Source organism: Panthera pardus, unplaced genomic scaffold (assembly GCF_024362965.1).
Source record: "Panthera pardus isolate Hobbes unplaced genomic scaffold, ASM2436296v1 HiC_scaffold_21, whole genome shotgun sequence".
Lineage (NCBI taxonomy): Eukaryota > Metazoa > Chordata > Mammalia > Carnivora > Felidae > Panthera > Panthera pardus.
The window spans coordinates 54,544,812-54,559,442 of NW_026526777.1; the positions used below are offsets into that span (position 1 = coordinate 54,544,812).

Sequence of the window (14,631 nt, forward strand, 5' to 3'; positions counted from 1 at the left end):
TATATCTGTCAACCTAATTATTTCACAGGATTCTGAGATTAAATAATAAAGACATTCATCACAGAATTGCTTGGGATAGCAGCAATAAGACAAACAAATAAACTGTTTAAACAGTTAGATACTTAAGTATCTAATCACAGGTTCCATGGATAAGTTGATGAATAGCTTTCTCCATTCACCTAGGGGGAAAAAAACTGACATTCTTCATAACATTTTAGGAATTTATGAATATCCTGATACCCATCTGTCGGCCCATTAAAAGCTAAGAACCTCTGCTTAAAGAAAACATGTGGAATGTTTCTGGATTATTGGCTTTCAGAGTGGAGTGTATACATGCCAGGGGTGCACATGACAATCCATGGGGCACCAAGAGTAAAAGTAATTCCTATTACTGTTTTCTAAACGTCGTCCTTCAAAGCTTTTACACTCGTTTATATTCTCAACATACACAAGATGTTAGTATAGCAACACATGTATAAAATTCATAAATAAGTAAAAATAAACATATGTGGTTGTGTTCTTTCTTGCCATTCAGAGAAAGGCCAACTGTTGGAGACCACCAGACAGCCTTGGAGAACTTCCACTTCTGACAAAGACCCTGCCCAACAAGGAAGCCTCCCCTCACCTGGTCCTTTGTCTTCCCTTCTCGCTCGCGAATATGGTTGGCAACAATCCTTTCTGTTTCCTCGCAGAGTCTGGGGAAGTTTGCCAGCTGTTAAGAGAAACATCTGAGTTAATACACAAAAAGTTATACTGCAAAAAAAAGAAGCAAAGATATGTTATCTTATAGAAGGTACATATTGCAAATCTAGAAGCAAAAGTAAAATATCCTAAAGAAGAATGGCAGAGTGACAGAAAGGGCTCCACAAACAATCATCAAAATAACTACATTATCTGATAGGAAACACTTCAAAACCAGTAGAGAAATTCCCTGCAAAAACAAAAACAGAAATCCAAATACCATCTAGTACTATGCTCTACAGAGTTGGCACTTAATAAAGTTCAAAGATAAAGAAGATAGAAATGAGGATGAAAAAGAGAACAATGACTCACATTTAGAGAGTACTTACCATGTTCTAAGCTGTGTGCTTAACACCTCATGAGTTATCTCATTCAAAATCCACAACAATCATAAAAGATAGGTTTTATTATTAATTCCATTATATAGAGGATGAAAATGAAGCATAGAGAAGTTAAGCAACTTGCCCAAGAGTAAACAGCTCAGAATTGGTGGGCCTAGAATTCCAACCCAAGCCCTTGGGACTCCAAAGCCCATTGTCCTGTCCACTACTCTTTGAGAATGATTTATTCCATGAACCACAGAGGTCAATTTTTTTAAGTTTTAATTTATTTATCCTGAGAGAGAGAGAGTACACATGTGCATGTGCACTTGAGTGGGAAGGGGCAGAGAGAGAGGGAGAGAGAGAATCCCAAGCAGGCTGCACGCTTTCAGAGCAGAGTCCGATGACAGGGGGCTTGATCTCACCAACTGTGAGATCATGACCTGAGCTGAAATCAAGAGTTGGACACTCAACTGATTGAGTCACCAGGCACCCTGACATAATTTTTTTAATTCTTCCCTAACAGATATGTTTGCATGTACATACTTTTTGGCAAAACTATAGAAATAATACATTTCAATCACTTATCCCATCTAAATTATGCAGGTAATTGTCAAAAATTTAATTTGCAAAAAGGAATGAATTAATCATAGTTGTTTTCAATGTAAGAAAGAAGAAGAATGGGATTCTACGAGAATATTCAAGGAGCCCTAATCCAGAAGGGCTTGGGTAAAGTTGTGTAGAACAGTTGTGGGGGAAATGAAGCTTTCCACGCCCCAGAACAGTGTGAAGGCAATGCGGGACAGGGACAATGAATGGTAAAGGAAGTAAAGAAAGATCAGAGCAGTGAGTGAGGAGGATGGTCTTGTGGTGAAAGTAGAAAGGTAAACAGAGGTCAGATCAGAAGGATCCTTGCAGACCTGCAATGAATTTTGGCTCCTGAAGCAATTCAGATGAGAAATGCTGGTGACGTGGACTGGGATAGCAGAAATAGAATGGAGAAAAGTGTGCAAATTCATGGAATATGACAGGCAAATGCTAATTCAATGATCATTTAAAGCACCTGAAAATAATAATAATATCCCACAAAATAGGCAAAGGACATGATTTAATTAAAAAAGAAATTTAATGATCAATAGCAAAAGAAAAATATTAAACTGCATAAATGATCCAAGTAATGCAAAGAAAGATAATAACTCTCATGTTGTCAAATGGTTCTAATTATTTTTATGAGACTTAATCTAGATGAAGGTATACTGAAACTAGCAGTTTAAGCTTGCTGAAAAAGCGACAATGAGAATAATCTTTCTGGAAAGCAATTTGGCAATATGTATCAAAAAAAATCTTAAAACCCTCTGTTTATCTGTCAACCTAATTATTTCACAGGATTCTGAGATAAAATAATAAGGACATTCATCACAGCATTGCTTGGGATAGCAACAATAAGATAAACAAATAAAACTATTTAAACCACCTAAATATGTAATGATATTAAATAAGTTAAGGTAGATCCACTAATGGGATATAATTACCTGTTCAAATAATATCCATTACCTAATTTTTTCATTCTAATTTCTAAATAATATCTAAAAACATGGTAAAGTGTTTATGACAGTAAGTGAAGAAAATCAGGCCACATGTATATAAATGTGATTACACATAAGTATACACACATATACACGTAGTCATAGGCCACCATATACCCTTGATATCCTTCAAGGATACAATCCAAGATCTTACAAATCTCAAAATTCTTGGGTAATATTGTAGCACCTAATATGTCTCCTAATTTTTAAGCAGTTGGAACTAAACCTCCCTGAAATATAGCTGCCCCATGGTCAAACAAGGTCACTGTACACAGCAACTTTATAGTATGCATGATGCACATTAGTGTCTTAGCTAGACAACAAACTGTAATTCTTCATGGAACCATCATAATCACAAATCATACATAAATATTCAACCTCTAAGGCTGCAAGTCTACTGTCCACACACAGAAAAAGGTCTATAGAAATACTACAAAATGTTAATAGGAATAATCTCTTGGAATCATGGGTTATGCATAATTTCCATTTTTTTCTATCTACATCTCTACCTTCTCCAAATTTTTCTACAGTGACCATAGAGCATAGCATCATAATAAAAGCATAGAGACCTGGCTGCCTCGTTACTTTCAAAATTCACAGCCCAGTGTCTCTTCATGAGATCACCAAACCATTACTCCCTTTTTGAAATCCTTAGCTGAATCCTGAGATGTATGGCTCATTTGGGGGATTATTTCATGAAAAATTGAAGGCACAAATGAAACTTCTACTTCAAGTTTTGGAGACATTCCCCAGGAAAAGTCTATTATCCCAGCAGCCCTTTTATACTCTGAGAATATTGTAAGTTATTTTTTGTGAATCCTGTAAAAAGTTTTAAGCAGAGAAGAGATAGCTGATCAACACCAGTTGTTCTTCTTCACTAGTGCAAACCCGGGTGGTATATGTGACAGTCACCACTAGCCTGTCCTAGGCTACCAGAGCAACTGTTTCTCCTCTGCACTCAGAGCATCCCAAGCTAACGGCACACCTTTGCTTTTTGACAACAGCTGCACAAATATAGAATTGTCCTCCTGCAGAAAAGCAACAACACAAGGAATAGTGGTCTACTGAGAAGGAAAGTCAAGCCTCTAACAGCATTTAGAAAATGGATGACAGCAGAAGGTTATTTTTAAAACACCAAGGAATGGCACTATAAATATTTTTTTTCAGAAACAAAATACTTGATAGCTGAAGGTTCCCAAGCTAGTATGCAGCCATCATTAAAGTCTTGAGAAAGGCCAAAATGACAAGAGTACTCCAAGAAGCAGAAACATCTAAGAACCCTCCCAACTACTGGCCTTGTGGGGAGGATTGATTTTTTATGTGTGTGTATCTCCTGATCTTTCCAAACTTACTACCCATGGGCTTAACTTCACCAGGAAAGGAGCCCACCAGAGCCATAATTTGGTACCTACAACTGAGACAACTGGAAGTAAATGAGCCTAATTTCTAAGTGGAACAAAAGGGAAAGAGAACACACTGTAAGAACCGCCCCCATGGAGGCAAAGGAGGAGAAATATTGAAGGAGACACTAAGCAGTGCAGGACCTAGCCATGGCTGAAAGGCAGTAATGAAGCTGGTATGGTTTCTATCTAGCTGGTTGATCTGGAAAGACTGTAGGAGTATAAAAATCAAAATGTTGGCTTGAATTGCTGGCTCTCAAATGTAATACTCCAGTCCCAATTCTTCTCATAATATATAGAGGAAGAAGTTAAAAAAAAAAGTCCCACTCACATTCTGAATCATTTCTGATTTCTGATCAGGCTTTCTGCCACTCATTTCATTAGCTCATTCAATGGCAGTTCCTGCTCAGTTTGCATAACCCTTTTCTTTGTTTTAAAAAATACTTCACTCTGATTGCCCAGTTCAGTTCCTCATCTCTCTTCTAGGTCTCTTATTTAAGGCACAATGTTTCCTCAACCATATTAACCATTATAATTTCCTATCTCTTTTGCTCTGAATACCAAATTGAAAGCTTGCATTTATAAGACTATATTTACTTTGTCAAATCATCAAAGTTGTAATTATGTATGCCAAAATAATATTGATTTAGAGGATGCCATTTTTATGCATTTACTCCCCTATTAACTACTTAAATATTCTAGAAATTGATTAATACAGAATCAATAATACAGAATTAAGGCTTTGCTACTGATTATATTAATTTTATATTCCTGAATTTATTTCACATCAGTCATTCATTTAACAAAGATTCATTGGGAAACTGCCATAAGCCAGCCTGACACTCAGTTTTTGTCAAACTACCTGATATTAAAAACAGTCTTGAGTGGCAGGTTGACTATAAAGGTATATTGTCACACCAGAGAGAAATATTTTATAAAAATCAAGAGAAAACACATGAAAAATAAATGGCTAAACCTGCTCAGAGAAGGCCTCAGAGGATCTGATGCTTAAAATCAAAACAATGAAACTTCCAGACAGAGCAGGACATTAATCAAATGACAAATTATTTCTAAACAGCTTACTGTTTTGTTATTTTTAAATGTTTATTTATTTTTGAGAGAGAGAGAGAGAGAGAGAGAAAGAGACAGAGTTTGAACAGGGGAGGGGCAGACAGAGAGGGAGACATAGAATCTGAAACAGGCTCCAGGCTCTGAGCTGTCAGCACAGAGCTCAACGTGGGGCTCAAACCCACACACTGCGAGATCATGACCTGAGTTGAAGTTGGACGCTCAACCCACTGAGTCACCCAGGTGCCCCTAAACAGCTTATTGTTAAAATTACATGGAATAATCTTAAGTAATAAGGAATATCCAATGTGGAAACAATGCAGTATATATGAAGTAATTCTGAGAGAAAATTTTAGTTATGGTCTGAGAGAAAATAGCATCATATATTTTTTAATACAAAACATGTTTTAATAAAATTCAGTATTTTAAGTGTTACTTATGGCAGCATTTAATTACTTTGGTGGCATTTCAATATAAAATTTGCTTTTAAGCATGGACCACATTTTTCCCCTAAAGGAAAAAATATTACTTGAATGGCCTTTCTATGCAATAAAAGTTACACACTTATAAAATTTACTAACAATTGATTAATCAGACCATGAGAGCCATGCTATTAGGTTTCTCTTGGAACAGACACAGGATGAGGCAAGATTTCTACATCGTCAAGAGTAACTAGTTTGCTGCCTTAAGCAAAGACTCAGGTTATTAGGTAACCATCTGTTCATAGTTCCATACCAAACACAAACGGAGAAAATAAACTAAAGACCAGATCAATTTTTTTTTAATGCACATGACTTGAGTTGATTGGTTTGGCTAAACTAAAGGTATGGACTCTGTTTTGATACAAAAGCTATAAACCTTCCAATGTTGGCCACTGAGTAACACTGCTCATGAAAGCATATAATAATTTTATTCCATTTCTGTGAATTAAAACCTGCCCCCAAGTCCCTAGAAATCCTTTATTTGTTTATAGCATAACACTGGATTCATTCAGGAAAGGAGAAAATATTTATTATTATGAAATAAGACATTTATTATGACAAAAGGTAAAACAGAAGCAGTAACATCTACAAAGGTGAGAAACAATTCTAGTACAGAGGTCAAGAGATTGCACAAGTGTAAATGGGAAAATTTTTTTATCAAGTGTTCTGTATTTTATTTTATTTTTTAATGTTTATTTATTTTGGGGACAGAGAGAGACAGAGCATGAACAGGGGAGGGGCAGAAAGAGAGGGAGACACAGAATCGGAAGCAGGCTTCAGGCTCTGAGCCATCAGCCCAGAGCCCGACGCGGGGCTCGAACTCACGAACCGTGAGATCGTGACCTGAGCTGAAGTTGGACGCTTAACCAACTGAGCCACCCAGGTGCCCCTCAAGTGTTCTGTATTTTAGAAGTGGCACATGGGAAGTCTTAGAAGACCTAAGTAAAGTTGTTAGAAGGGGAAGGGAGCCAGGTCCCATTGAGGTGGCCTTGGGTAAAGTGGTCAGAGAAAAAGAAATGCTGCTGGCCCTCCTTCTCCAAGTGGGCAAATCCCAAATCTTTACACCTCAGATACTTTCTACAATTGGTGCATATGTGATAGAAGAATATGTAAGTTATACTGGTATGTTCTCACCATAACATTTCATCTAAGCAGAGAAATGAGAACTTCAATGTTAGCAAATGTTAAAGAATAAAAACAAAAGTCCAACCTTGAGTGAAATAAGGCTGAAAGATAATCAGAAGAGAGAGCCTCAAGAAGTAATTCAGAGCACACCCAAACAGGAGCCCAGGGTGGGGCTGACACTGTCCCCAAACAACACCTGAAGATAATAATCAGATTTCCTTTCTTTCCAAGTTTATCTCTGGTAGACGTATTAATGAACAGCTTAAAAAGAAAAATCAGGGTGCCTGGGTGCCTCACTCACTTGAGCATCTGACTCTTGATTTCGGCTCAGGTCATGATCCCGGGTCATGGGATCGAGCCCCAGGTCACACTCTGTGCTGAACATGGAGCCCACTTAAGATACTCTCTCTCTCCCTCTGCCCTTCTCCCCCACTCATGCTCTTTCTCTCTCTCTCTAAAGTAAAAAGAAAAGAGAAAAACAGAAAAATCAAGGGGAAAAGCAGAAGTCAGGGCAAATTATAAATTAAGAATTAATTATAAAGATCATAAATTCTTTAGTGAATTATGAGATGAAAAGGTGAAATTCCTGGAATATTATTCAGCCATTAAAAAGAGGGAAATCCTATCATTTGTGACAAGTTAGATGGACCTTGAGGGCAGGGGCTAAGCAAAATAAGTCATATAGAATCTGCATGATCACACTCATGGAATCTTGTAGAATCTAAAAAGCAATAATAACAACAACCAAGCTCATAGATACTGAGAACAGATTGATGGTTGCCAGGGGCAAGGGGCAGGCAAAATGGGTGACAGTGTTCAAAACGTACAAACTTATAGTTAAAAAATAAAATCCTGGGGATGTAATGTACTGCATGGTGACTATAGTTAATAATACTGTATGCATATTCACAAATTGCTAAGAGAATAGATCTTTAAAGTTCTCATCACAAGAAAAACTTTTTAATACTATGTGTGGTGATGGCTGTTGACTAGACCCAATGTGGTGATCATTTCACAGTGTATACAATATTGAATCATTATGTTATATACCGGGAACTAACATAGTATGTCCATTATGCCTCAATAAAATAGGTGGGGGTGGGGTTAAAAGCAAGTAACAATAACAAAAAGGTGAAATTCCTATTCTTTAAAAGCCAAGTCCCAGGCCTGAATTCTCTACAATACCCAATGAGAGGTTCAAACTTTAATAATCAGCCTGATTTGACACATGAGTTATGTGAGGCATCTATTATATGCAGAACATAGCAGTTTGTTAGACTGACAGCCAACTGGCAGAGAAGGTGAAAAGTGAGTCTTTTTGTTCATAGAAAACCACAGCAGATCTATCCAGACCTAAAAGAGCCCTATGTGAGCATGATGTTTTGCAGCCATCCTCCTTCAACCTATAGACTTTCATGGAAGGTAATCAAGTGGCTACTTCAGTCAAACTCATCATTATCTGCCACATCAATAAGACATGATTCACTTATTCTTTCAATTATTCATTCAATAATTATTATTGAAAATCTGGCTGTTTTAAGATTGTGAATAGAGTGCTGAATAAACCAAATCCCTACTCCCATGGAGCTTATATTCTCAAAGTCCCTTTATTGTCCAACAACAAGAAAAACAAAAGATATACATAGTATAATTCACGTGGTCATATGTGCCACAAAGAAAAATGAAGTTTGGTAAGTAGATGAAGACTTACGTGTATGTGTGTGTATGTCTCCGTTTTGAAGGAAGGCATGTACAACTGTAGATAGGAAAATCTGAGAAAGACAGATTAAATGGCATTTGAGGAGAGACTTGAAAGGAAGCCAGGGGGTGATCTGCACAAGTATCTTGAGGCAGAGCATTTCCAACACTGAGAATGAGAAGTACAAAGGTCCTGCCATCATATCCCCTTGACGTGTTGAAGAAACGAGGAGACCAGTCTAGCTGGAATGGACCAAGGGAGGGGAAAGTGGGAGGAGCTTAGAGGTGAAAAGGAGTAAGATCATGTAGGCCTTGAAAGCCATGCTAAGGACTTTAGATTCACCTGATTAGTTATGTGTACTCAAAGCAAGATATTGAGTCACCTAACATGCCACAAAATTCAGCATTTCTTCTAATAGCACTTTTTAATGAAAAAACTTTCCTTATATTTCTAACAGCCAACTAATGCATCTTTTCTATTTCCTTGCAAAGCTTTTCTTTTTTTTTTCTTTTTTTTTTTCCTTTTTCTGAACAGGGTAAAAAAAAATCAATTAATTGGTATGATGGCAATCCAAGAATGTGGTTTCCCAAGAGGCCAATAAATGGCACAGTTGTTAAACTGTGGTTAAAAAAACAAGATGTTCCTCTCAGTGCTTCCTGAAAGAAACTCAGGACCCTGCAATGGTGCACTGGAGAATTGGGGGTAAAGAAAAGCAGCTGAGAGCTAATACCCACCAGAAAAATTCTGAAATTGACACGTCTCTGGAGTGAAGCCAAACACTCATAAAGCTCTAATGTTCTTGTCTTGTCCTCCAGTGCCCCAGAGACAACAGTGAGAAAATACACGAGAAGACTGCATTTCCCCAGGTTAGAAGTCTAGCTTTGTGTTTTGTTACTTGAACACACATAAATCCCATGTTTTCCACTGATGTTTATTTATGTGGCTTAAGAAAAAAATTAAGTATTTTACACATAAGACATTCAACATGAGAAACGTTGTAAATGAAAATACTGTTTTAAGAATACATGTGAATATATACATTCACAATACAGCTAGAGTAACTATGGCTTTCAGATGGCCTGGGGAAGTCTTGCTTTACTCCTACTATTCCAGTGAAAGTATTAATAGCTCCCCCTTTCAATCTCAAAAGAGTCCTATGTTGGATGATAAATAATATAATCACATTATCTATGGCTCATATTCAAAGGGGTCAAGTAATAAAGCCCAGGTATCCTCAACTTTAATCAAGATTATTTTGCTTGTAAAAGAACTTGAAAGTAGACATAACAAGGGCAAAAGTCAAGAGCATCGAAATGAGAAATAAGGAAAAGAAAACCTGCTCAAATTTTATCATTTTAAAAGGAATGACTAGGGGGGCCTGGGTGGCTCAGTTGGTTAGGCATCCGACTTCAGCTCAGGTCATGATCTCGTGGTTTGTGGGTTCGCACCCCGTGTCAGGTTCTGTGCTGATAGCTCAGAGCCTGGAGGCTGCCTCGGATTCTGTGTCTCCCTCTCTCTTTGTCCCTCCCCTGCTTGTGCGTGCTCTCTCTCTCTCTCAAAAATAAACACAAAAAGCTTAAAAAAAATAAAAATAGAAGTCATGACTAAAATATTCTTTTAAAGTACAGAGTTCTTTAGCATCAGGATAACTTTAGAATATCTAAAATTTTTTGTAAGTTTATTTATTTGTTTTGAGAGACAGAGTGCACATGTGCAATTGGGAGAGGGGCAGAGAGAGAGAGAGAGAGAAAATCCCAAGCAGGCTCCACAGTGTCAGCACAGAGCCCGATGCAAGGGCTTGATCTCACGACCATGAGATCATGACCTGAGCCAAAATCAACTTGCTTACTGACTGAGCCACCCAGGTGCCCCTAGAATATCTCAATTCTTAATTTATAAAGTATTTATAGAGTGCCTCTTCTGTAGGGTTAGTCATTATGTTAGATACCAAGAATAAGAAGATAAGACATAGCTCTTTTTTATTATTACTTTTTTACATTTATTTATTTTGAGAGAGAGAGAGAGCAGGGGAGGCGCAGAGAGAAAGGGAGGGAGGGAAGGAGGGAGGGAGAGAGGGGGAGGGAGAGAGAGAGAGAGAGGGAGAGAGAGAGAGGGAGAGAGAGAGAGAGAGAATGACTATCCCAAGCAGGCTCCACATCAGTGGTGTTGAGTCCTACATGGGGCTTCAACTTAGGAACCATGAGATCATGACCTGAGCTGAAACCAAGAGTTGCACACCTAACCAACTGAGCCACCCAGGCACCCTGACATAGCTCTTTTTTAAAAGGAGTTTAGAATCAACAAGAGGAGATTATAGGTTATTTAGGTTATTTACCCAAACAAATAAATTATAAACAGCTACAATCCCATATCATAAATGCTCTGATAAAAGTAAACATAGGGTGTCAAGTGAAGCACTGAAAAGGGAGCAAGGATGGAGATCAGGGGAGGATTCAGAGGCCGTACAAGAAGATTTTTTGGGAAAATGATGATGATTGAGCTGGATCATAAAAAATAAGAGGGGATGGAAGATGAAGACAAGAGGAAAAGGAGACATTCAAAACAAAGGGAGTCACATGTGCAAATGGTAAAGGCATGAAAAACCTGTGAAAATGGTGCAAATCACTTAGAACGGCAGAAGCAAGCACAAAGTGACAACGGATAGAGCTAAAGAAGGGTTCAGAGATCAGATGTGAAACTAAAAACAACCATAAATGATTTGAACTTTATTCTCAAGATATAAGGAGCCATTGCATAATTTTGAGGGAATGGGCAAAATAGATGTATTTTAGAAGGGCTACTTTCACAGCAGTGGGGAGGATGAATTTGATGGCGCCCAGACTGGAGGTGGAAAAACCAGTTAGGAGTCCTCTGGAGTAATTTAGTTTAAAAAATATCTGCGGGGACATAAGTAAGAAGAGTGTAATGGCAGCAGACTGTGGAGTAGATGGTTTCAGTAAAGAGGCTTGAGCTGAAGCTATAGATTTGAGGATCAACATTTTAAGTGGTAGGTGAGCTATGGGAGATATGATCTGGCAGGGAGAAAGGACAGTGCAAAGAGAAGAAAGCCAGGAGCAAGCTCTGTGTGACTCTAGTGTTCAGAGGCAGGAAAAGTGGATAAACTCCTGAAGGAGATGGAGGAGGGATCATGAGAAAGATGAAGAGAACTCATGAGAATGGGGTGTCAGCTTCAAAAAGAGGGTAGAATACAGCACCAGGAATGAGTATGTGTTACATCTGGCAATCAGGCTTCTGGTTGATCTTTGCCATAATTACTCAATAGAGTGGTGGCATGGAAGCCACATTTTAGAGGGTTATGGATTAACCAGAGATAAGAAAATAAAGATAGCAAGCATAGACTACTTTTTTCCCCAAGAAGGTTGGACATGAATAAAAGGAGAATAAGGTAGTAAATAGGCTTTGTTATTGTTGTTACTACTTTTAACAGTAAAAGATTATTGAAAGATTGTTTTTAATGTGATGCAGAAAGTCATGAAATAGAAGAAATCAAGAAATTTTAAGAAATGGAAGAATTTAAGAATGGAAGCAATAGAAGAACCAAGAGTAAGTTCCTTAAGAGGGCGAGAGTACAGGCAGGACCCCAGCCCTGGCCAGGGAATCCACCTCAAGAGAGACAGGGACAAGGAAGGGCAGAGTTGGGAATACCAGTGAGTTTGGGAAATTAATGTTCCCATTTATAGCCCCTATTTTCTCTGTGAAATCATTACTGAAAATAAGAATGAAGTTGATGAGCAGAGTGGTTATAGGGAGAGCAAAGGAGAGAGAGAGCGAGCTGGAAAGGTAGGAGCTTGTGATAGAATATTAGGTATAAAGAAGAACTGTCCCCTCACTTCCTTCTCAATAGTACTCTTCATACTTCACTCATAAAGTAGGAACTTTCACCAACTTCTGCCCTCTTGGGGAAGTCCTATGGAAGAAGCTTCTATTATTTTCTCCAGCTCACAGTAAAAAAAAAGGGGGTGGGGGTGGGGGGAGACGTGTTGATTGATAAGATGGTGAGCACCTGTCATGCATCAGTCCTCAGCTCTCTGTTGGGTAGGGTGGGTACACTATGTCATTGCTCACATGTGGGTCTCTGACTTTTACTGGTTTACATTCCTACAGATGTAAGGCAAGCCAAAATACTCTGTATTGCTCATGGGTGCATATCTAACTCTCTCCAACACTGCAGGCTTTACGGTTTACTATTGGAAGAGGAAGTAACAAGAGGCTCCCATTTCAGCAGCAAGTCCCAGACACATTTTCTGATCTAGATTTATCAGCAGCAAAGTGGATACTAAATTTCAATCCTCATCTAAGCTCTTCTACTAATTTTCTAACTGACTTAAAACCTAGAGAGGTTGGGAAGGGAAAACCCTAGATTTAGAGTCTGAAATTTCTGAAGGATCGCCTGGTAGAACATTTGTCAATGATGACAAGGACCAGAAGAGGTCATGGAAGTATGATGCTAGTACGGAATGAATAGAGAGCCACTGGAGTCAAAGATCTCAAAGTAGCTGTTGGGTGTTGGACATGATCTCTACATGGATCTCTACTGATATCACCCAAGTTGAAGGTGAATTTAGGATGAAGAGGAAAAATGTAAGGAATGTTCTAAATATCTTGACAAATGCAAAGGAGTGACCAGGATGTGATGGTGATGGTGAATAGAAGGGAAATGCAGAGCTTGTACCACTGGGGCCTTAACTGAAGACTTTTATAGGAAGTTGAAGGCATGATGTTTGGAAGCCACAAAAAGAGAAGTAGGCAGATGTCAACCCGGATCCAGGTACTTAGATTCTTTGGGTTTGAGCCAATAAATATTCTTCACTGAAAAGAGCTGCAGGGTAAGCAATAATCTCCAGGAGAAAACGAGGTTTTAGTTAAGACAAAACATACAATGGTTTACGAAGACAGTACAGATATACAATTACCACTGATCCAGAGAGCATAATGGAAAGGGAGGTTCAAAGGATAGAGAGCAAAGAATAGAAGCCAAAAAGTGTCCAGGAACAAGCTGTCTCTTCCCATGCCATCGAGACTGACTGTTGGCTTTCCTGCAAGTTGGATACAATGGAAAACGATTAAAAAAAAAAAAAAAAAGATTCATACATCCCATAAACACTCTATATAACTTAAAACATAAATGTACACACATGTGGCAATCTTCTGATGTAAGGCCAAGGCCTATTCTCTGCATATGGATCTGCTGATTGGAGTTATGCATCTTCTGTCTTACATAAACCACATCCCTCATCTATGATTTCCAGTTTGGCTTTCTTTAAAGTAGCAGGAGAACCTGAAGACACTTGTGAAATAATCTGGACGCAGAGCCCGTCTAGATTTTTATAACTCCCCCACCTTCTTTCAGCATTGTCCTGCCTACACCTAGCCAACAGCAAAGCTTTTATAGCTAGCGTTTATCAAGCCTTTCCCAAGTTGTGTTTATAGAAACAAAACTCAGTCTTTTCTGTATTTGATCAATTCATTTACTCTTCATTTAAATTACATGATTAAAATGAGAAGTGTAACTGGCTAAACAGGCTTGAGGTCAGACACAACACAGTGGATCCTTGGAAAGAAGACAGTTTTACTGGTGGGAACAGGAGATCATGGGCAATCTAAAGAGGGGTTTTGGGCTGAGAGTGGCAATCATGTGGTTGATAGAGAAGGCAGCATCAGTTAATTCAGTGTCACTTATGAGGCGGCCAATCAGGAGAGCTTTAACTACACAGGTGGCAAGACTGACTGCATGTTGAAGTATAGGCAAGGACAAGAGGAATGTGTAGTATTATCAATGGGCTTCCAATGGGCTTCCAGTTTTCAAATGGAGAGCTGGTATAAAGTTTGGCTTTTTTTCTTCTCCATGTACGTCCTCTTCCCTTTCCTCAGTCCCTTAAGTCCTAAGGCTTTCCCCGTTTTGGAGAAAAGGAAGTAGGATATTAAGGAACAATGTGGAAGAATAGCAAGAGGTCTAGAGAAAAAGTCTGAATCTCAGAGCCACTTCTGGGCCCCAAGCTACTCCCCCCTTTTCTCCTTTTCTTCTAGCATTGGCATCCAGGGATTCAGCTGGCCCTCCTCTTTCCCTACTTACATCTTTCTTCATCCGAATTTTTGTCAGGTAACTAGAAACCAAATTCATATTCATCTACGGTCTCTGTCCCTCTCATCCCCTCTCTCTTCCCACTGGTTGTTCAGGGAGGGTACTCA

At 38.6% G+C, this 14,631-nt stretch overlaps 1 protein-coding gene across 7 annotated transcripts in view; it reads right to left on the minus strand.

The window, feature by feature from the left end:
- DNM3 (dynamin 3) overlaps window positions 1–14,631 on the minus strand; it is a 569,424-nt gene that overhangs the window by 334,709 nt on the left and 220,084 nt on the right. For all 7 annotated transcript variants that reach the window (XM_053909278.1, XM_019424838.2, XM_019424889.2 and 4 more), the window contains exon 11: window positions 626–712. In XM_053909278.1, coding sequence (XP_053765253.1) covers window positions 626–712 — 87 coding nt within the window. The remainder of the gene's footprint in view (window positions 1–625; window positions 713–14,631) is intronic.